This window comes from Vipera berus (genome assembly GCF_964194415.1).
Source record: "Vipera berus genome assembly, chromosome: 1".
In the NCBI taxonomy this organism is placed as follows: Eukaryota; Metazoa; Chordata; class Lepidosauria; order Squamata; family Viperidae; genus Vipera; species Vipera berus.
In genome coordinates, this window is record NC_138202.1 from 351,339,787 (window position 1) to 351,361,753 (window position 21,967).

The 21,967-nt window shown below is 40.0% G+C and overlaps 1 protein-coding gene across 1 annotated transcript; it reads right to left on the bottom strand.

Moving 5' to 3' along the window:
* Positions 1-665: 665 nt before the first annotated feature.
* On the bottom strand, positions 666-19,601 carry WSB1 (WD repeat and SOCS box containing 1). The gene is made up of 9 exons (XM_081337711.1): positions 19,453-19,601; positions 15,882-16,050; positions 14,614-14,882; positions 12,431-12,562; positions 11,615-11,715; positions 8,621-8,793; positions 7,247-7,360; positions 4,036-4,143; positions 666-1,939 (listed from the first exon to the last, which is right to left on the bottom strand). Exons 1-9 carry the CDS (start codon positions 19,490-19,492, stop codon positions 1,780-1,782), a joined length of 1,266 nt encoding a protein of 421 aa, XP_081193837.1. The 5' UTR covers positions 19,493-19,601; the 3' UTR covers positions 666-1,779.
* Between the last annotated feature and the right edge of the window lie 2,366 nt (positions 19,602-21,967).

A 21,967-nucleotide genomic window follows, 5' to 3' on the forward strand; every position in this document is an offset into this window, starting at 1 on the left:
CATCAAGACATGGATTCTTTTTGTATTCTTTTGTCGGATGTTATAAATTTATATATTATAAATTTATATGGCTGCCTGCTCACTAGAGATATCCTGAGCAGCCAAGAAATCATTAAAATCAGTTGTTAGAAATAATAATTGGAAGGAATTTTGTGTTGAAATTAAAAAAATAATAATTCATTTCAGGATTAAAAATAAAACATATTTAAGATGGATTTAAGATGACAACTACTTAATAGAAAGGAAAGCACAATTTTGCAAATCCCCATTTCTTTGTTTCTCTATTTATTTTCTATCCTTGTTGTCTGAACCCCTTAGTCTTGTCCTCTCTTGGCTATATACATCCAGTTCCTCCAATCTCTCTTCACACGGCTTAAAAACTAACTCTCTGATCATCCTCACTGCCCTCTCCAAATCCGGAGAGTGGAAAGTGATGCCAAGAACTGGATACCATATAACATTTGTCCAACATAGAAAGTAGTAGAAGAATCAATCCTTAGGATTTGGAAATATTTGTTTATCCAGCCTAAAATAGCATTTGTCCTTTAAAAAAACATAATGGTTGGTACCTTCAAAGTAACTATCTTTGGTGGCAACACAATGCACAAATCTTAAAATCCCTTCTTGTTCTTTCCACATGTAAATAACCAGCCTTTGAATTCTGATGGTTTTTTTGTACAATGATTTAATATACATATAAAAAAAAATCAAACAAAATATAGTCAAGCATTTTAAGCAATGCATACATTCTTTGTATCTGCATGTCCAGATAAGCTAAGAAAAACTAAGTTGTCTTTGGTAGTGCACCTAGTAGTTTGCCTTGATATGAAAAAGCCTCACAGGATAGTGAAAAAAAGAGCTTGTGGATAGCTCATTTATGGGAAGCCTTCAGGCAGGAATTCAAAAGTTTGAGGAACTCCCATGCTCCCAAACAAACTTTTGCTGCAAAATTAAGGCCTCCTTGAGAAAGATGTCCCTGCTAAATGAACTGTCCAGCCTGTGTTGGGGGCTTTGACAAAACTTCCGGCTTGCACCTTGTAAGATCACGGGGTGGGCCACTAAGGCCCCTTTATGATCTGTGGACTTGCAACTCCCAGAATTTCTGAGCCTGGGAACTGAAGTCCACAGGACATAAAGGGGCCATAGCTGCCCATCTCTGTTGTTAGGTGAACGCAGGGTTGGATTTGTATAGTCCACTTAATGTATACGACAGAAGCTGCTCAAGATTTTGCCAGCATTTATCTAAGATGAGAATTACTGTTCTATTTTACACAGCACCGATTTTGCTGGTGGCTCCGGAGACAACAGACGCATGAATGTATGACTTGGATGTATTGTGCAAGTTGATATAACAGTTCTTACATCTGGGGGGAAAGAGGCAAACACTGGTGAATTTTAGAGGCTTTTATATTGTGAATATACCCTCATGCACACTTTTATATACACGTGAACTGTCTGTGCATGCACACTACATACTTGTTAAAAAAAAGCAATCTCAAAAAGATATACATGGATAGCACATAGCAGCTTACATCCAATTATGTACAAGGTTTCACAGTTAGAGCTTTCTTTTGAAAAAGCTATTCCACAATTTCGGGAAACAGGCCTACTCTGTTGTTTTTCTATAAATAATACCTTTAGAAATTCAATGTGGTCAATATTTGGGATCTTGATTATCTTTTCTCAGGAAATAAAGCCATGTTAAAACCCGTGGACCACTGAAGCTCAAAAGGCTTTTTAAAAAGCCTGATGCTGTTTTATTCATTTCTGATTGTTTTTCTAACTCCGGTAGCAAAGGAAAGAGATGATGGCCGAGGGAACAGGCAAGGTCTCCACTTTTCTTGTAGGCATCACCCGTCTGATAGCCATCCGACACAAATGCTGGAGGCTGGGGATGTGTTTAGGAGAGGTCCAGAAATACGCACTTCCGTCCTGGGTTCTGAAAGAAAAAAACATCCATAAGAAATGAATTAAGTACCATGCACTTGCTTTTTCTCCAAAGAATACGAGTTGTAGTATAGACTGCCATCCTCATCCTCGGCTGGAGGGGGTGGAATCCAATCTCTATATAGAGCAGTGTTTCTTGACCTTGGCAAATGTAAGATGTTGGATGAGTGCAAAGTGTAGCTGTATGAGCTATGCTGGGTGCCCAAAGGAGGGCACAATAACATCCTTGCTCTGTGATCTGCATTGGATGCTGGTTTGCTTCTGGATCCAGTTCAAGATGTTAGATATAAACCTATAACGCCATAGCTGGTATAGGGCTACCTACAAAACTGGCTTTGCTCCATCGTATCCCACTTGATCAGGCAAGGAAGGTACGTTGTAAACCCCTTCAGTCAAAAAATCCAACTGGTGGGATCTAGGAAGAGAGCCTTCTCTGCTGTTGCCCCCCTCCACAATGGAATATCCTTCTCATGGAGGTGAAGCCCCCTCCCCGCTTTCCTGCTTTTCCATAAAGGAGTGGAATTGCATGGGAGGCACAAAAGACCATCCAATCATGGAGCTGGTTGGTGCTATGAGACCCCTCCCTCTGCTTTTATTAATCAATTTTAACAGCTAAATTGTCTTCTTGGAATTTTTTGTCGCTTTGAAATTGTTATAGTTTTGTGATCTCATCACTTTTTAAATCTTAACTCAACTTCAATATTTTAATTCTAATGTTATTTACTATTTTATATGATACTGTTGCCCAGGGCTCCTCTTTAAGGGAGATGCATGGTCTACAAATATGAAATATTACATACATACATACATACATACATACATACATGTTTTTCTTACTCTTGCTAGAGGACAATGTTGGATCCGGAAATACCCATCTAACTCATCTGCTGCCAAAGTTATTAATATCCCCCAGCTAACGATTATGAAACTTCTGTCATACCAAATACTTTTTTAAAAATAGCCAAATCTTGAGAGATTGCCAATCTTGGCTAACTGTGGGATGCCCTACAAAACAGAGCCTGTATGATGTTATGGGGTCAGAAAAGGACCTGGCAGATGGACATGCTTTGTATTCTGCATCGGGTTCCTGGAGGATATAAAGGTGGGATCTAACCCTAATAAATAAGTAAACATGGTAGCTCTTCTTTTAAATTTTATGCACTGAGCTGCCCTGCTCCAGTGTTGTGAGATTGGGAGGTGACTGTTGTGATTCAGCTCAGCCTGTGGTTCTGGCAGCTGAGTCTGATGATTCTGAAGAGGAGGAGGAGGAGGAGGAGGAGGAGGGGTTTGGAGAGCCTTTGGTGTCAGAGGAAGGTTCTGATACATTGCAGGACTCTCAGCCTGGCCCCTCCCGTCTTGTTCCTCCTCAGACTCAGCTGTGTGAGCATGAGGGATTGGAAGAAGATGATCCACAGCTGGCTCTGTTCAGGGACACTAGGAGCAGGAGGCAATCTAGCAGAACAGAACAGAGGAAAGCAATGAGGCAACTCGGGAGAAGGCAATGAGAAGCCATGCCTTGGGACTGCTGATAAAAGGGGAAAGTGTGGGAGGTGCTGGTTGCTGAAGGCAACCGTTTGAAGATCTTCTGCTAGAGTCCTGGTCTGTTATTCTTGTTTAACTCGTTTGAACTTTTCGTTTAACTTTTGTTTGAACTCTTTGTAAATAAATTTGGTTGGGTTTTTTCCAGCCTGTTGACTATAAAAAGGGGTTGTCCCTGACATTCAAACAGGGCTGGTCGTAGGCTGGAACAGAACAGTGACAGCAGAGCCATATCACTACAAAAAGGAAAGCTATTCGAATGGTGCCAGTTTGATAAAGTGGCAAAGTATCCTAGAAACCAGGATACGGAAAGTTTTAGTCCTGTCTTAGGTATGAAAGCCCACTGGTCTAGTCACTCACTCTCAACCCACTGAGATGGGTTGTTCTTGTTGTGGGGAAAGCAGGAAGAGGAAGGAGTATCATGTATGTTTGCCACCTTGCCACTTATAATAAAAGCGGGATAAAAGTCAAATGAATAGACAAACAAACAAACATAGAAGAGCAAAAGTAAGTGATCATATAATATTTTCTATTGCAAAGTCTCCTTACCCAGCAGCTAAAACACTGCCATCAGTAGAAAAGGCACAGCAAAGTCCATTCTTTAAAGGTGCAACTTGCACAGGGTAATCCTCATCAATTCTCCAGAACCGAACCAGCCTGAAAGAAACAGTAGCAGATAAGTTAGAGGCCTGATTGATATGTCTCTTGCAAAGTGTTTTGCTTATCCCATGTGTGAGATGGCCTCCAGAGTTCTTGAAGGAACTGAGGATTCATGAAAAAAACATCAATTCACAGATTAGGTGTGGCTACGGATCAACCAATTGGATCCAAACTATAAAAATAATTTTGAGTCCAGGCCAGAACTGTAACCCAAGTAAGCACCTCAGACAAGACCCTTCCTAGTTCTCATAAAGATAAAGAGAGGAAGGGGGGAGGGAAACACATTCAGACTTGCAAGATTTTCTTAATTAAAACTTTATAATAAAAGTGGTAATGTATACATTGTTTTCCTAGTTTGGTGTATGTGGGAGGGCTGACACCTGCTAAGCAACAAACCATGATATTTAAACCACAACTGGTTCTTGCAAAATACTCATCCAAAGGCAGACAAAGCAAAAATTGGCTTCGCATAACATGTACATGCAACCATGTACAATCCAAAGTAATACACGCCTTTATAGGAGCAAAGGGAAAGTTATTTTTCTTGCTGAAACAGAACACTGAGGCTTGTTTTTTATTTCTGTGCTTGAAGTCTCATGCTTCCACACAGCTTTGGCGATGGGCAGGGGACTGTCCCCTTGTACCCCAAACCAATTTACGGTCATTTTGTGAAATATGCAACTAAAATTGGCCACTGCCAAATAAGATTATTTAAGAATAGCATTTTGGACTTCAGTAAACTTCATATGTTCATACCCAAATCTTGTCTTATCTAATTTATGCATCTTCTACTCAACTGTCTATGGAGATTCTAAATCATTTAGGTCATAGTTGCCCCAAAGGTGACTTTTTTCAAAAGGCAACTGGACTTCCTTGGTTTTTTCCTTGAAAACCTTTTGCTTCTCATCCAAGAAGCTTCTTCAATTCTAAATGACCAGTCAGTTAGAACTGAAAAAGCTTTTTGGATGAGAAGCAAAATTTTTCCAAGAAAGATAAAAAACCAAAAACGTCCAGTTGCCTTTTGGAAAAAAAACACCTTTGGGACTTCCATTCAGCTGTATCTCTAGAAAGTCTTACAGTGACAATGGGCTCTGGCTTATCTTTTCCCCCTGGAGACCATGAAATTGAGAGCATTCTCCCAGGAATGATCTAATGCAGGGGTGTGAAACTGGCAGCCCACAGGCAGGATGCGACACGCGCAGGCCACACCTACCCAGGCTCTGCAAAGGTTAAAAAAAACAAAACATTGTGATATGTGCTCTAATGTGTTGCTAACCAGAACAAATCCCAGTGAAAGATTGCAACTGTATTTGCAAGTGTGATGAACCAGATCTTTTAGATCAGAGGTCTTTAATCTTAGCCCTTTTATGACTTGTGGAATTCCTCAGCCAGCATGGCTGGCTGAGGAATTCTGGGAGTTGAAGTCCACAAGTCATAAAAGGGCCAAGTTTGAAGAGCCCTGTTTTAGACCCATCTTCCTCATCTGCTCCCATTACAATGGCAGGTGATTTTACGGTTTTCTTACTAGCTGAGCTCGAGGTCACCAACTATTTTTCAACATCTGTTAGCAGACAGAAATGTCCAACACATATATAAAGCTGCTACGTTATGCGCTGCGGTTCATTAAACTTTTGACAGTTTTTTTACTTTTCCTTTATAATATGAATTAACCTGTGACATTTAATGATTACCGTAGTCACTGAGTCATCACAGTTCTATTTTATTTCCTGAATGGGCGCACTTTCTGACAGTGCAAGTCTTGTGACCTTAATAATAAAAGGAAAACAAAATAAATTGGGAAGGTAATGCTCTGGTTCTAAGGGCCTCAGCAGATCTGTTGCGAGAAAATGTGGCCAAAATGACAAGGTGACCAAATAATATTACACGACAGCTTCTCAACACAACTTCTGCTGAGAGGCAAAAGCAAAACTGAGTCTCATTGACTCTCCTGTGGTAACACAATAGGAAGTAAAGGTAGTCCTCGACTTACGACCACAATTGAGCCAAAAGTTTCTGCTGTTAAGTGAGACATTTGTTAAGTGAGTTTTGCCCCATTTTACAACCTTACCTCAGTTGTTAAGTGAATCACTGCAGTTGATAAGTTAGTAACCCAGTTGTTAAATGAATCTGGCTTCCCCACTGACTTTGCTTGTCAGAAGGTTGCAAAAGAGGATCGCTTGACCTTGGGACACAGCAATGGTCATATTTATGAACCAGTTGCAAAGCATCTGAATTTTGATCACTTGATCGTAAGGATGCTGCAAAGGTCATAACTAAAAATGGTCATAAGTCACTTTTTTAGTGCCATTGTAACTTTGAACGGTCACTAAATGAACTGTTGTTAAGTTGAGGACTACTTGTATGCTAATGGAGAACTAGTGTGCTTGTGCTGACTAAAGAATTTGCTGCAAACATTATTCTTGGGAAAACACCCTGTGCAAACAATTTGCTGCATTTTCCCTTTTTTAAAAAAACCAGAAAACAATTTCCCCATTCAATCCAACAAACCGCATTCAAATCAGAGGTGCCTTTAGATCAGAGATGGGGAACTATGTCCCCTTTATGACCTGTGGACTTCAACTCCCAGAATTCCTGAGCCAGCATGCTCAGGAATTCTGGGAGTTGTAGTTCAATGGTAATAAAGGAACCATAGTTCCCCGCCCCCAATATAGATTATCCCACAACTTTCCCAGACATGGCTGATGAGGATACAAGGCTAATCCATTCTATAACAGCAAGCAGCAGCATTTGTTAAATCCTGTCCTTGAACACAACAGCTGACACCCTTCCCTTGATTTTTATGAGAGCTTTCAAAGCATTTTTAAAACCTAACTTTGGCTTTTTAAAAAAAATCATTTGCCTCTCTTGCTGATTATACTTGACATTATCTTGCCTCTGGCTCAGTTACTGCTCAGGCAACCATTGTAGAAAAGAAAATGATTAATGTATTTAAATCTGATTATCATGGATCCTCTTTAATGGCAGTTAGGGCCGTATTTTTCTCATCCACTTAAATGAACCAGTGCCAGGATTTACTGAACAAGATCATTTTCTCGACCAGCAAGAACTAGCAAAATCCAGCATGCTTCGTGGTACGTACTTATCATCAGCAAGTGTTGCAATATGCAGTCCATCATGACTGAAAGATACAGATCTGACCCAGCGGTCATTTGCTCCTCCAGCAAATATTGGAGTTGGAGGGGGAAACAGATGCCTGTGGATAAAAACAAAACTTTACATCAAAGCTTTGGAAGCAGTTGCTTTTTATTTAATCATTAAGATTTATAAGAGGTCCCTGTGCTGTGCCCAAGTGCTTGAGAATGAAGGAAGACCTATGCAGCTATCAAGCTTCAATAGCAGATCTCTTCCAAAATCTCTCCTTTTTAATTTGCATGGACAGAAGCCAACAGTTAAATTAGCATTCTTTCTGTTTACTTTTAAAGGGGAACAGATGTTGTCAAAAGCATCTTAGGGCTACTTAACAACCTACAAGGCGATTAATTTAAAGCAATGCACCGAATGACATATAGGTAGTCCTTGACTTACAACAATTAAGCCCAAAATTTATGTTGCTAAGCGAGACATTTAAGTGAGTTTTGACCCATTTTACAACCTTCTTTGCCACAGTTGTTAAGTGAATCACTGAGGTTGTTAAGTTAGTAGCACGGTTGAAAAGTGAATCTGGATTCCCCATTGACTTTGCTAGTCAGAAGGTCACAGAAGGTGATCTCACAAACCAGGAACACTGCCACTGTCATAAATATGAATCAGTTGCCAAACATTTTAATTTTGATCATGAGATCATGGCGATCTGCAAGGTTTGTGAAAAATGGTCATAAATCAATTTTTGCCAGTGCCGTCATAACTTCAAACGGTCACTAAACGAACTATTGTAAATCAAGAACCACTTGTATTGATGTGCAGAAGTCATCAAATTACCACCAGCTTTAAAAGTTCACAGAGTCCTAAGGCTCCCAGTGGGCCAGAGCTTTCCTATATTCTTTCGATCTCCAAAATGCTTCCCACTGCTGCCCCATAAGAAGCAGGCACCAGTGCTTGTAGCTGTTTCCAAATTGCCCAGGGAGAGGGGTGGTTTTTTTGGGTGTGCATGTGTGTGTCTAGAGCAGGGGTAGGCAACCTTGGCTCTTTTATGACTCGTGGACTTCAACTCCCAGAATTCCTGAGCCAGCATGGCTCAGCTTGGAAACATCTCCCTTTCTCCTCAGCAATGCTGGCTCAGGAATTCTGGGAGTTGAAGTCCACGAGTCATAAAAGAGCCAAGGTTGCCTACCCCTGGTCTAGAGTAAAGAGAATCTCCAGATGGAAGAAAGGGAAAATCCATTCTGCATGAACAAAATTGAACACATCCTATTATTCCCCTGCTGTCACTGCTTTGCGCCTACACATGCTGATTGGGGAATTCTGGGACTTGAAGTTGCCAAAGTTAGTGGACCAGACCAAGGCACCAACTTACCCAAACTCCATCAATATTGCTCCAATATGGGGGTCCCAGACGTAGACACGGGTGTCGTGAGATGCAGTAGCCAGCAAGGCTCCATCGGGGGAAAACTCACAGGCTACAACATCGTTGTGATGTCCCTCCAATTTTCGGATGAGGGTGTATTTATCCATATTCCAAAGCAATACCTGTAATCAAAACAAGGCCATGTTTTAGTTCTGCTCAACTCCAGTGGAAGCATTTTCACACCCTCCAACCCCTCCCCCACCCCAGATCTTTGTACTAGTACTTGGAATTAAAATTAAAGGCCAAGCGTGATGAATTACTACAATTAAAGAATACGCTCAGTGTCGTACTCTGAATTACAGAAATTAAAGTATACATGCAATATACTAACATGTTAAGTGTTATTCGTAATGTAAGCCAATAATACATAAAGATAAATGTCAAGTGGAATTTTAACAGTGTAGGATTCTTAACTGAAAGGCATGTAATATTTATCGACTTCTAAAATAACAGTAATAGGGTTAAGGTACTAACATCCCCATTCTGTTCAATTATCTACCCCAAATTTAAGAAATATACAGACAGAAAAAAAAGGAAGGTTAATATATTGTTACTCCCGTGGAATTCCCTGTGAGTTTAAGACCACTTGTTTACAATAGGCTTGGATCGCCAACGACAGCCTACGAAGAGAAACAGATACTGCAAGCAAAAACAGGTATTGTCACAGCCAAATGACATGACTTGGCAAAACAAAAATTAATCCAAGTTACTAAAAGTATGCACATTCTAAGCTTACTTTTAAAGCATAAAAATCAAACATTGCCAGGCTCTTTCCTTAAATAAGGTTTCAATAAATAAGCATTTCTACTGGCAGGGATGGCTCAAATACAGTTCACGTGCATTTAAATGTTTTGTCACATTTCGTCAATTTTAAGCATGTCTGGGAGAATCTAACTATCAAATTTATATTACACATTTCTGTGTATTATGAACAGTCTAGCAACGAAAACAAATCTGCACAGAAGATTGGTTGTGGTTATTATTTTAATAACAGTTTTTTAAAATATGTATATATATATATGGTAAATTACTCTGAGCCTTAAGAATCGGCAGAGCTTTTAAACATACCATTGCACAACATGAATTTGTGCATAATATGTAGAGCAAATGAGTTCTTAAGTCTCCGTTTTGTTACTATAACAAAACTTTCTTAAATCAGCTACAGTAAACTGATAATTGCCTCAAAGTTATGACTCCAACATTCCCTAGGAATGGAAAGCTAAGACATTAAAGTTGGTAATATATATATATATTTTTTAAAAGGAGTCAACGGCTCTCACCAATGAGAAAATAAAAAAGAAAAGAAAGGGAAAAAAAAGCAGAAGGTGGACATCAACCAGCACCTGCGTACGTACAGTACACCCTGCAGTCGAATGCAAGGTTACTTCGTCCTATGGTAAAGTTCGCCTCCAGCCTGGTAGCCGGAGGTGCCAATCTTTCTGCCCAGCTAACACCATTGTGCGCTTGTCTGAGTGGTGCCAGCTTACCCTCAATCACACCAATATTGCTGCCACCACCTGTGACAGGGAAAGCAAGAAGCTTATGGAAAACACACAGCCTAAAAGATCAAGGCATACATCCACATCTGTTCTGTTTAAGACTTTATTGACTAGTCTGCCCTCCCTATGCCGCTGCTTCATAATGTTAAAATATGTTCTCCCCCAACTCCCACCATGCTAACCTGGCTAAGCTGCTAAGATGAAGCCAGGATTCTTACTAGCCCAGAGGATGGACAACTTGGTCAACGCTGAAGGCCACTGCAGAACAATGTAAAAATTGACTAATAGCCGCAGAACCCACCAAAAGCCAAAAAATTCTTTTTGCAAGAATTTGGCTGGGGTAAGTCTGTAATTAAGAGCTGTGCAATTAGGCAATGCCATAAAATCAATTCTGAAGCGGTGGCTTTCAAGTATGATACACAACCACACCCCAACTCTTTTTTCTATTTTTGTTTTAAATAGGATCTATTTAAAGAAATGCTTAGCCCAAAGCTTTATGATGGTGAATCTAGGCCATCCTCCCAGCTCATTGCAAACCTTGGATTTTACTCATTTTTCCAGGCTTACAGCCAACCATTTATTCTAGAAATTTAACTTTTTGCAGGAAATGTAGAATTCCCGATCCCAACAAAACCTTTGACGCCATATAAATAAGCCTCAGGAGACACAAGTTGCCCACCCGTATACGAGTTCAATCTGGAATTATGGTATATATAAGAAAATCCATCTCACATAGGCTTCTCAAAACTTAATCCCACTGATTAAAACTAATGGATTCCCCTCCCAAGCCAGCTCTACAATTTCCAGTCTTCACAACCTGAATCTCTCAAGATGTTTTTCCAATATCATCACTGACCATTTGCCATCTTGACTGGACTATCCCATGTTAAAGAACATCTGGAGGGAATCAGGTTGGAGAAGGCCCTTTATGTTGAAAATTATCTTAATTCTGAACTTTGCAGCAGGGCATTACAATTTTATTTAAAACTAACATATCATAGCACTCTTTATAAGGCACCAAGACACAAGGGTTGCTTGTAGTTTAAATACCAACCAAGAATACTATTGTATTTTTAAATAGGAGAGCAGCCCAGGCTTTCGGAGAAAAATATAAGAGGCATCAAGAACAAAACATGTTATTTCTACTAATATTAAAACATTTCTTAAAATGGAATTTGTATTTTATTTGTAAAGAATTATGGAACAGATGGAGACATGCAAAAATTCATTTTCTCTGGATCTAAAAGCAATGCAGTGTCAGCTCAGTAACACATAACTGAGCAGCCTTATGCTAATTACTGTAAATATTTTGGTCATGCAAACCCTTACATCATCATCAAAGCAGCATGACACCAAGCACAAACATGTTTTATTTTAAGATTCCAAATTATTCTTTGCTCACAATTGAAATACAAGTTGAAGATCATGAAACTTTGATACCTACTGTTTTATTGGCTCCCACAGAGCAGAGGATGGAAGAATCAGGAGAAAAAGCACAGCTATACACCCAGTTTGGGTGTCCTCTTAATACTTTCATCATATTTCCTGGAAAATTACAGAAGAAAATGGATTGGTATCAATCACTCTCTGAATAATAGTGATTTGGGGCTTTGTCTACATAATTCCCACTATTCTTTGCCTGCCTGAAATTAAACTAGTTGCCCACTTAAAAGGAAGATTTTAACACCATAACCAAGTAAAAATGATGAAAAATCCAAATATCAAAGTGTTATAATATAGAATATACTAGCCCAGTTCTTATCATATTCCCGATGCTAGCAAGACATTGGTCATTCTTTCAAGAAGGTGGCGCAATTTTAAAAGCACCATCAACGTTTAAAAGTGTATTGTAGCAACTTCCATACAAATATGGAATCCAATTTCAATACATCTGAGGTTGAACCAGGGTGGGTTTCACGTGTACAGAACATCATTTCAAAAATCCACTCAATTTATTTGGAACATGCTGCCGTTACTGAGTAAATGGCTCCCTGGTCTTTTATTATCCCAGATAGTAAAAGGATCTGTAATGTATTTCCTGCCAAGGATCACATATAATCTTTAAGAAGCGTGCTTACAAGGTACAAACCAAAAAGGACTGTGTCTTTTATATGCCTTAATTTTAATTTAAGATAGTATGTGGTAATTTGTGGTATATTTGTTATTTTACCACAGTGGCAACTTCTAGGAGAATTAGAACACCCAAGATTTTAGTGACTGTAAGCTCTATAACACAGTTGTCCCTTTCCCGAAAACATACCATCATCCTTTAGGTCCCACACTCGTAATGTTTTGTCTCTTGAGGCCGATACTAGTATCAGGCTGCCATCAGGGGCAAAAGTCAAGTGTCTGACAACTTCAGTATGGTCCATTAAGTTAAGGAGGAGCTTCCCTGTTGGAAAAAATACATTTTAGTCTTCAAATTGCACTTACGTCTATGAGCTTGATATTCCATAGTTAAGGCAGAGGACAAAGATCATCCTATGAAATTAGAATAGCTCTTGAAATAGTTTTAAATTAAGAAGCTGTAATAGCTTTTCCTTTTATATTATTATTTGAACATATAATTCATATATATTTATAACTCCTGAAAAGTAATTGTGGTAGCCAATGTCATGAGGCCCAAATTTGTATATTGTGGTCTCTGCTTGCAAGCAACTGAATTTTATTTTATGTTTTATACTATTAATATAGGAAGTTTTAAATCAAATGCATATGCAATCCTACCTACTATTACTACACAATAGCTGAAACACCCTGTAAATTCTGTGGCAAAAAAGATGATGATTTTAGGTAGCACAAGTTTCCACATTCTTTAGCCAAAATAAGGAGTAAATTCTTGCACTGAGCCTTTGAGAAAGAAATATCTATTTTGCCCTCAGCATTCAAAATTCTCATTCCCAAAACAGGCCTAGAACCTCTTCGAGAATTCCTAAAATTTAAAAGTTAAAATACAAACTTGACACCCCTTCCCCCCCAAAGGCTGTCTGTCCATGTTGCCACGCAGAAATGTTTGTTCCTGCAGGGATGGGTAGCCATTCTAAAGTACATGCACTTTTGAGTTCTGACAGCATGTGGCAGGCATTTTCACAAAATGGCTGCCTGAGAAAACCTGCTTATTCATAAAATGTCTGACAAGATAGCCATAGCCAGTTACAAAACAGCCATTTATCAGAGGGTGAATTAGAGGACCAAGATATTCTCTACCGTGATAATGGGATCTTTGTGGGGCCAACACCTGCCCACCCCCATAAATAAGGGGTTTCCCCTATTAGAAAGAGTTTATTTAAAAAATCAAGAGCAGAGAGATTGACAGATAGAATGACAAACATCAGAGAATTTAGTATCCCAGGGATGTGCACACAATGGAACAAATCACTTTAGGATATTCTGCCAAATCATTCAGGGTTGGCTATCGTTCAGCATAAAAAAAATGTTACTGTGGTTCCAGATTTGGGCTGGGAAAAAACATACAGGAATCCCAGATTTTACAAAGGAGAAGGCTGGTGCACCCATGCCTCACTGGTAGATCCTCTGTAATTTTCCTAACATGATTTCTTTCCTCCACTCTGTCCCACACTCCCACATCTTTGCTTTCTACCTTGCTTTCTACCTTCCCCAACGAACACTCCCACCTGGAAAATTCCGGTTCAGTCTGTATTTGGAACAATCCCCATCCCCCTCGCTCTCTTATCCAGACCAAACATGCATATTACAGCTTTTATGTGAACCACCCAAAACCAGCTGTGTTTGTACAGAACAGTTTGCGCACACATTATTTTGCATGCATTGTGTTGCCTGTCCCTGACCTTCATGGCAGTCCTTCAAATATTTGAAGGCAGTTATTGTACCACCCCTGGTTGTTTTTTTCTGGTGCTAAACAAATCCAGTTCTTTCAATGTTCTTGTTGATCTCCTATATTTAACTAATGAGGTATTACACATAACTTAGGTTTTTTTTTTAAACAGGCCTCCTTTAAGTCAATATACTTGAGTTATCTACTGGATAAACTTTATAAAAAGGTGCCAGGATAACTTATCTCCCAAGCAGTTTCAAGATTCTAACACAAAAGCCACTGGTTCAACGTTTAAGGCTTATGCAGCACAATGCTGTTTATGTTTCAGTTTTGAAGAATTGGGCATCAAATTGTATTCAGGTTAAATAAAAATTAAACTGGATGAAAATTACAGGCTGCACAGACACTTTTCAAGAAGTGAAATAATTTATACTAAAGGAACACATACAACAGTGCCTTGGTTTGTAAATTGTGATAAGCCTAATATAAGTAATAGAGAGATGGTCCTTCAAATAACCCGGTCCCACGTCATGTAGGTGTAAGACTGGTGGAAGCTGTACTATGGCAACATCTGAAGAAGACTAACCTCATTGTCATTTTAGAAGGAAAGCAAGACCCATGAGCTCTGTCAAAATGTCCTTCCTTACCTGTATAGGCATCCCATATTTTGATACGTCCATTGGCTAAGCCTGTTGCTAATAGAAGCTGGTCTTGACCAAATCTGAACCGATGCCATTCTATATTCACACAACGACTCCGTTTCTCAGGTATTGATGATCCAAATGCAAGACTCCAGACTATGTCGCCACAATCTATGACCTGCTCACAGGGCTTGTTTTTCTGGTTGCCATCACTGTTCTGCCTTGAAAGCTTGGAATGATTTAAGTTGGCAAAATTCTTTACACCATGCAATGAGCTGTGGATGAGAAAATTAAGTGTAAACTTTTCGAAAGAGCAAGGTCCTAAAGGGATGCCAATTTTTTTTTAAATGTCCTGTTATAAAACATTGTAACATGCCAGCTTTTTGGACTTTAAGTCCCAAGAATATCAAGACGGATAATCACTGACAAGGGATTGTGGTTTTCTAGAAAACACATATAAAACACATACATTCTTTATGGAATTGGTCAGCAGACAACACTAACATCAATCACCCTATAATGAAGAATACTTCAATCCACTGTTTAATACATGAAGAAAGATGATGAATTCTAGCTAGAAGAAAGCATTTTCTGTCTATCCCTAAGAAACAGGCCACTGCTTTGGACACAAACAAAGCAGAGGGCATACCAAGGCCAAGGTAAAAATTAATCCAAAGATTCAAGTCCAAATGTCAACCCACTGAGCTACAACTAGCTTGCTTCATCATGAGGAAGTATGATTAAACTGAAGAACCACATCTTTTTCTTTCATTCCCACAATCCTTTGAGGAAGCACTCTCTAAAGCTTATTGGGTTAGATACTCTCTTCTGAACAGAGCAGCTTTTCCTAAAATGAAGCCGGTAACCAGGGATTTGGGGAATTTATCCAATAGAAGACCAAAAGGTGGAGATGGTTAGAATGGATAATTCCCATGAAGCTAATGAGAAAAGACACAACAAACTTAAACCATATTTTTACTACTGTGTAACAGTGCGGTAAGACATAACGCAGATGCTTGGTAAGTACAGTAGTGTGTTATGCAGACTTAGATATTGTGGCTTTTTAAAGTTATACTTAATGTGTCATGACATAAGCTATGTGTAAGCAAACCATAATCTAGCACAATGTATATATTCAGACAAAATATAACTGAGTTCAATCTGCTATCTTTCCCTGATATTGTATTTAAGTTAAAAAATTTCCATAATAGGAAGATTGTAGAAAGGTTTCAGACAAATAATCAAACAGACTTTTCTAAGCCAGCCATACTCACAAGTTCTTAAGGCACTGAGACCAGGGGACAAGCTTTATTATGCGATGGCCTTGTGACCAAGCGAAGTAGGAGCCATCTGGAGCAAAAGCAACTGTCCAGTTCTCACGTCCACACTTCTTATCAAAAGGAGAAGCTGGAGCTAAGAGTTCTCCTACTGTCCGTGATCTTCCTAAAAAACAAGGTTTGTGTGTAAGACATTCAATATATATAACTTCATAACAGAAGTTAAATGTTTTGAACAATTGTGCATGTGTAACAACATAAAGCTGAATAGCATCTAAGCATAACATAAAGAAAATGGCTTGTCATTTCAAAAATTACAAAGGATAAAAAGTTGCAATTCCTCTTGCTACCACATGCAGCACAAGTTAGATACTACAATTGAGGATCAGAAACTGTGTGGGTTTTTATTGTTGTTGTTGCTGTGAGTCAGATAAGACTTCTGATGACTACATATAGACAAACCCATGAAGGTTTTGGGCAGCATTTTCAGAAGTGGTTTGCCCTTGTCATCTTCCAAAGACAGAGCAAGTGGTCACCCAGCCAGGTGGCTTCATGCCAAAGGGAGGACTTAAACCCAGGTTTCCCTGCTCCTAGAGTAGCACCTTAACCATTGGACCAAACTAGATGTAGCAACTGTGAATTAATTTGTTGCACTATTTATTAATATACTACAATTTAAACAACTTTAGCATCAATGAAAAGTCATATTACTTTACAGATCATTTTACAAAAGCAAACAATTTGCATCCTGTATGTGTTTGAGGTTTTCAAGCAATCTTGTTCCTTTCAAGGACTTGTGAAATTGGATATGGAAGTTTTCGTTAGAGATATTCATACATACTTCCTGAAATTATGATTAGTCTGCTACAGCAGACATGAAGTCTCTTTGGGTACTGTAAAGATTAACAAAATTATCAAAAAGCTAAGTAAGGTACAATTAATTTATTCACCTTCTGAATCTGTGCTTCAGTTGAATTATCATATCTGAATCTGTTATTTTACACTGCGACCTCTTTTTATGTGTACTGTATACTATAATTTCCTGGGATGGGCCAACAGCATATTATAGAGAACACATAAGTTGACAGAAAAAGAAAACTGAAATCATACTCATGGAATTCTACTACATCTATGTGCCATCATGTTTTGTCATAATGTAAAGGAACATTCATGAAATATGTAGGTAGTCCTCAACTTACAACAGTTCATTTAGTGACTGTTCAAAGTTACAATGGCACTGAAATAAGTGACTTATGACCATTTTTCACATGACCATAGCAGCATCTCCGTGGTCAAATGATCAAAATTCAGATGTTTGGCAACTGACTCATATTTATGATGGCTGCAGTGCTTATGATCAGCTTCTGCAACCTTCTGACAAGCAAAGTCAATGGAAAAACCAGATTCACTTAACAACCATGTTACTAAACTGCACTGATTCAATTAACAACTACGGCAAGAAGTCATAAAATGGGACAAAACTCACTTAACAAATGTCTTGCTTAGCAACATAAATTCTGGCTTCAACTGTGGTCATAAGTCGAGGACTATCTGCATCAAATGTCTACAGAGATTCTCAGTCATCCAGGTCATGGTTGTCCCAAAGGTGCTTTTCAAAAGGCAACTGGACTTTGTTTTTTTCTTTGAAATGTTTCGCTTCTCATCAAAAAAAGGTTCCTTCTTTGGTTCCATTCTTCAGAACTAAAGAAGCTTCTTGGATGAGAAGCAAAATGTCTTCAAAGAAGTCCAGCTGCCTTTGAAAAGCACCTTTGGGATACGGTATAGCAAGCAACACAAAGTATTATTGGCTATTATGCAGGCTGAAGGAAGTATTTTATGCTTTGCCATTATCTAGAGATGAAAGAAAGTGCAGACAATGGCAAAAGTCTTCAACCTTCTAATACTGGCTCCCATTTGATCAAATCCCCAATGCCAGCCTCTTCCTCACCATTACCTCCACTCCCATGTTCCTTGTCCCTTGATTGGGCTCCAAGTCCACTCCCACCCAACCTCCATTTCAATTTGGAACCCAAGTATAAACCAGAGCTAATTTCATTTTCTTCAGCCTTGGTTTCTCCAGATGGCCTAAACCACAAAGCCCACGTCCAAACCCAAAATCGGGCCACTGTCAACTCATTCCCCAGATGCACCCTGCCAGCTGGAAAACTCCATTCAACAATTACATCTGCTCAACATCCATACATGCCTTCTCCAGACATGTTGGACTACAGTCCACGTCATCTCCTTTTTAGTGTGCAAAGGGGGAATGGTGTGAACCATCTTTCTATAGCTGCAGAGAAGACCACAAAGGCTCTTCTGTTCTTCCGTCAACATGCCCCAACCTCCCCTTCGATCATCACACCCACCCAGATCCTTCAAATAACTGAGGGGTCAAGAGGAGTCTCCTTAGCCACTATTTTTAGAGTGGCAGAGCCGCTAAGGGCAAAGCAATAGAGTCTCTCTTAAGGTAAAGGTAAAGGTTCCCCCGCACATGTGTGCTAGTCGTTTCCGACTCTAGGGGCCGGTGCTCATCTCCGTTTCAAAGCCGAAGAGCCAGCGCTTGTCCGAGGACGTCTCCGTGGTCATGTGGCCGCCATGACTAGACGCCAAAGGCGCACGGAACGCTGTTACCTTCCCACCGTAGTGGTCCCTATTTTTCTACTTGCATTTTCACGTGCTTTCGAACTGCTAGGTTGGCAGAAGCTGGGACGAGTAACAGGCGCTCACTCTTGTTACGCGGCATTCGGGATTCGACCCGCCAAACTGCCGACCTTCTGATCGACAAGCTCAGCGTCCTAACCCACTGAGCCACCGCGTCCCAATAGAGTCTCTCTTACAGTGGAGCTATTAGGGTCACCATAACCTTTTCTCCCTATATATAAATGAAGGGCTGCTTCCAACATCCACCCAGATGCAATTCCCCTGAAATGGATTGGATCATTCCTGTTAAGGCTGAAGGAACCTGACCCCACATCAAGTTCCTCTTCTCCGGCTTGCAAAGGGCTTCTTTGCGTTGCTTTCTTCGCCCCTACACGATTATTCCTTTTAAGACATACCGAAGCGCTGACACTTACGTTTATTTATATTACACAAATACAAGCATGCCCCGACGAGGTAAGCCATGCCTACTGTGAACCATTGTTCTTCCCAAGAAAACGAAGCTTTTGTTCACAAGGCAGCAGAGCCAGGCATTTAAAATTTTGCTTCTTTAAGTGGCCTTAAGGGCCAGCCTAGATAGATTTGCCCTTCCCCAACCTGGCGCCCGCCAGACTGGCTAGGCTCCCCGCATTTATTTGTCTCCCCGGTGACTGAGACCAAACATCAGCTGCAAACCAAATAATCGGGAAAATGCCAGACGGGAGGAAATCCGAGCTTACTTACCTGGGAGTAAGGCCGTCCCTAACGAAATCGAGATTTCTTTTAAGCAAGCATCCAGAACATGAAACTACCCTCGCGCAGGCCGACCAATACACCCAAAGGATTTCCTTCAACGGTCCCCGCCGTTTATTAACCATAACCCTGGCAACGAAACTTTTTTTTTAAAAAAAGTGAATTGGCTCTTTCTTACCAATGAGCTTCTCGTTAACACTCGGAGGAAAGCTGGCCATCTACGGGGCGGCCCTTCACTTCGGCTCTGAATAAGTTTTTTTTAAACAAATAAAACAAACGGTGGAGGGGGAAAAAAAAGGACAGATCACTCAGCCTCTCCCACTCGCAGCCAAAGAAAGACAGACAAAATGGCCGGCGCGGAAAGCCTTATAAAAAAGGGGGCGTGGCTTGGCGGGAATCGGCCAAGCCGCGCCCCTGCGTGAAGGGCGTGAAGCGAGGAGAGGAAAGAGGCTCGTTCGGTCTTTCGCTCAGCCCCTTAACGGGATGAAATACCTCCCCCCCCCTTATTTAGCTAGAATACGACAGGCCCCTCAGAGAAGATGCTGCATTGGAAGAGTCCATTATGTGAAGAAAAGGAGGTATAGAGGTTATTACAAAGGCAAAGGAAATAGTTAAAGCGGGTTTTTTTTCTCAATGCATTGGGGCATTAATTTCCAGTCTGATTGAACTCTTGTTACGTTATCTCTAGGAAATAAAGCCTCTCAAGCTTGAAATTTGTACCCATGCAGAGCTGGATGGGTACTTGGTTGGGGAAAGATGGCTTATAAGCCATATTCAATCTAGGATCCACCGGTTTACTAGGTGTATGCCATTTAAATCAATGTTGACTCCTAGTGACTGACTGGACTCCTCCATCGTTTTGATAACATTTTTTGGAAGCGATTTGCCCTTCCCTTCTTCCTAGAACTGAGAAAGAATGACTGGCCCAAGATCACCCGGCCAATGGCAGAATTAACGTTTGGGTTTTGAGCCTGGAGAAGAGGTCCTCAAAGTTGGCCACTTTTAAGACTTGTGGACTGCAACTCCCAGAATTCCCAAGCCAGCCACTTAAAATCTGGGAGTTGAAGTCCACAAGTCTTAAAGTGGCCAAGTTTGAGGACCCCTGGCCTGGAGCCTTAACTACTGCACCAATCTGGTTTTTATAGTGGACTTAATTTCTCCAAAAATCCTTCAATAAATGGCCAGTGTTGCTAGCACATCACAGATGGGTTTGCACAACCCATGAAAGATGTTGGCTTCATTTTAAGACTGATCAGTTTCAATCTTGGATAGACTGGCTTATGGCATGTTGTGTTTACTTAGTTGAGTGCTTAATGCAGAGTTTTATTACTTTAGACGTGTGGATGTCATCTGACAGAATACCCCAGCCAGCCTAGTCACCAATGCTTAAGTCTATTTATCTTAAAATTCAGACCCAATATATTTCTATTGGGATATTACGTGTTAAAGCCTATCATAGTCAAGTAGCTAAGATGGCTGTTGTGGAGGAAAAAAGGAAAGAATGCTGTATGCTACCTCGAAAAGTATGAAAGGAGGATAACATCTAAGCAATAAAGAAATAACTACTAATTTATTTGTATCTTTCTTTTCCTCCAAGAATTTAAGGCAACTTACATGGGATTTTGTAGAAAGGTGTACTGTAGTTTTCATATCCAAAAAGTGAAAAATGCTTTTGATCCACACATTGCATATATTCTCTTGCTTCATGTTATCTCTGCAACAACAATCCTGTGAGGTTGGTTGGGCTGAGAGAATGAAGGGTTGGTCCAAAATCACTCTGTGAATTTGCACTGGGGATATTAATAATTCCAGTGCTTTTTTTGTAAAAGAAAAAGGTGCCGGAACTCACACATGTCATACAACCCTTGCCTACCCTACAAGGTTCCATCCAAAAAAGGTGCCGGAACTCCGTTCTGAGCGTTCTATGAGAAAAAAAGCCCTGAATAATTCTAATCTGTCAGTTGTGAGCAAATGTTTCAGTCTGTGCTAACAACTGTTCTGAGATTAGACTTTCATTTTGAGCAACACAGAATTTTCTCTGTTTCCTCCCATGTATTTATTGTTCTGCTTTTAATGAAGACTTCCAAAGTCCCTTCCAGCCCTGTGATTTTAATGTTTTGATCCTAACAGTAGAGGCCCAAGCCAAGGGGGATGTGACTCAAATGCCCTGAAATAATATTTTCATTATGCCAAGAGGGAGTTTAACCACACCCTTTTTCTTGGCATTTGGTAAATATGAAACCATTGGAGATCTGGAAACTTTTTCAATATGTCTCTGTTCTGTGAAGATGTTTGGCTGTCAAAAAGTACCCCAAATATGTACTCCCAGCCGTGAAGAAAGTTGCAGCAAGCAGATTTAGCTTTAACTGTCTGACTATGAATTCTTGTGAAAGAGCTCCATTTTAAAAAGCAACTTCCGTCAACCTTAATTTCACAAGGCAAACCATTTCGACAATGCACCAAATTACAACTTCAGGTTCCTATTGTGTTCAAAATTCCTAAATGAAATGGTTTAAGCAGCAGTGGTGAAGCTTATTTGCTGACACTAATGCTGATTTGAATAAGATCCCCTAAATTGAAATGCTTATGAAATGAAGATGGGCCTTAGCTATCCAAGAAACAAGCGGCACTATTTTTAAAACTTAAGGCAGCCAAAATTTATGTAGGAACTATGCAGGATGCTGTCACAGGGT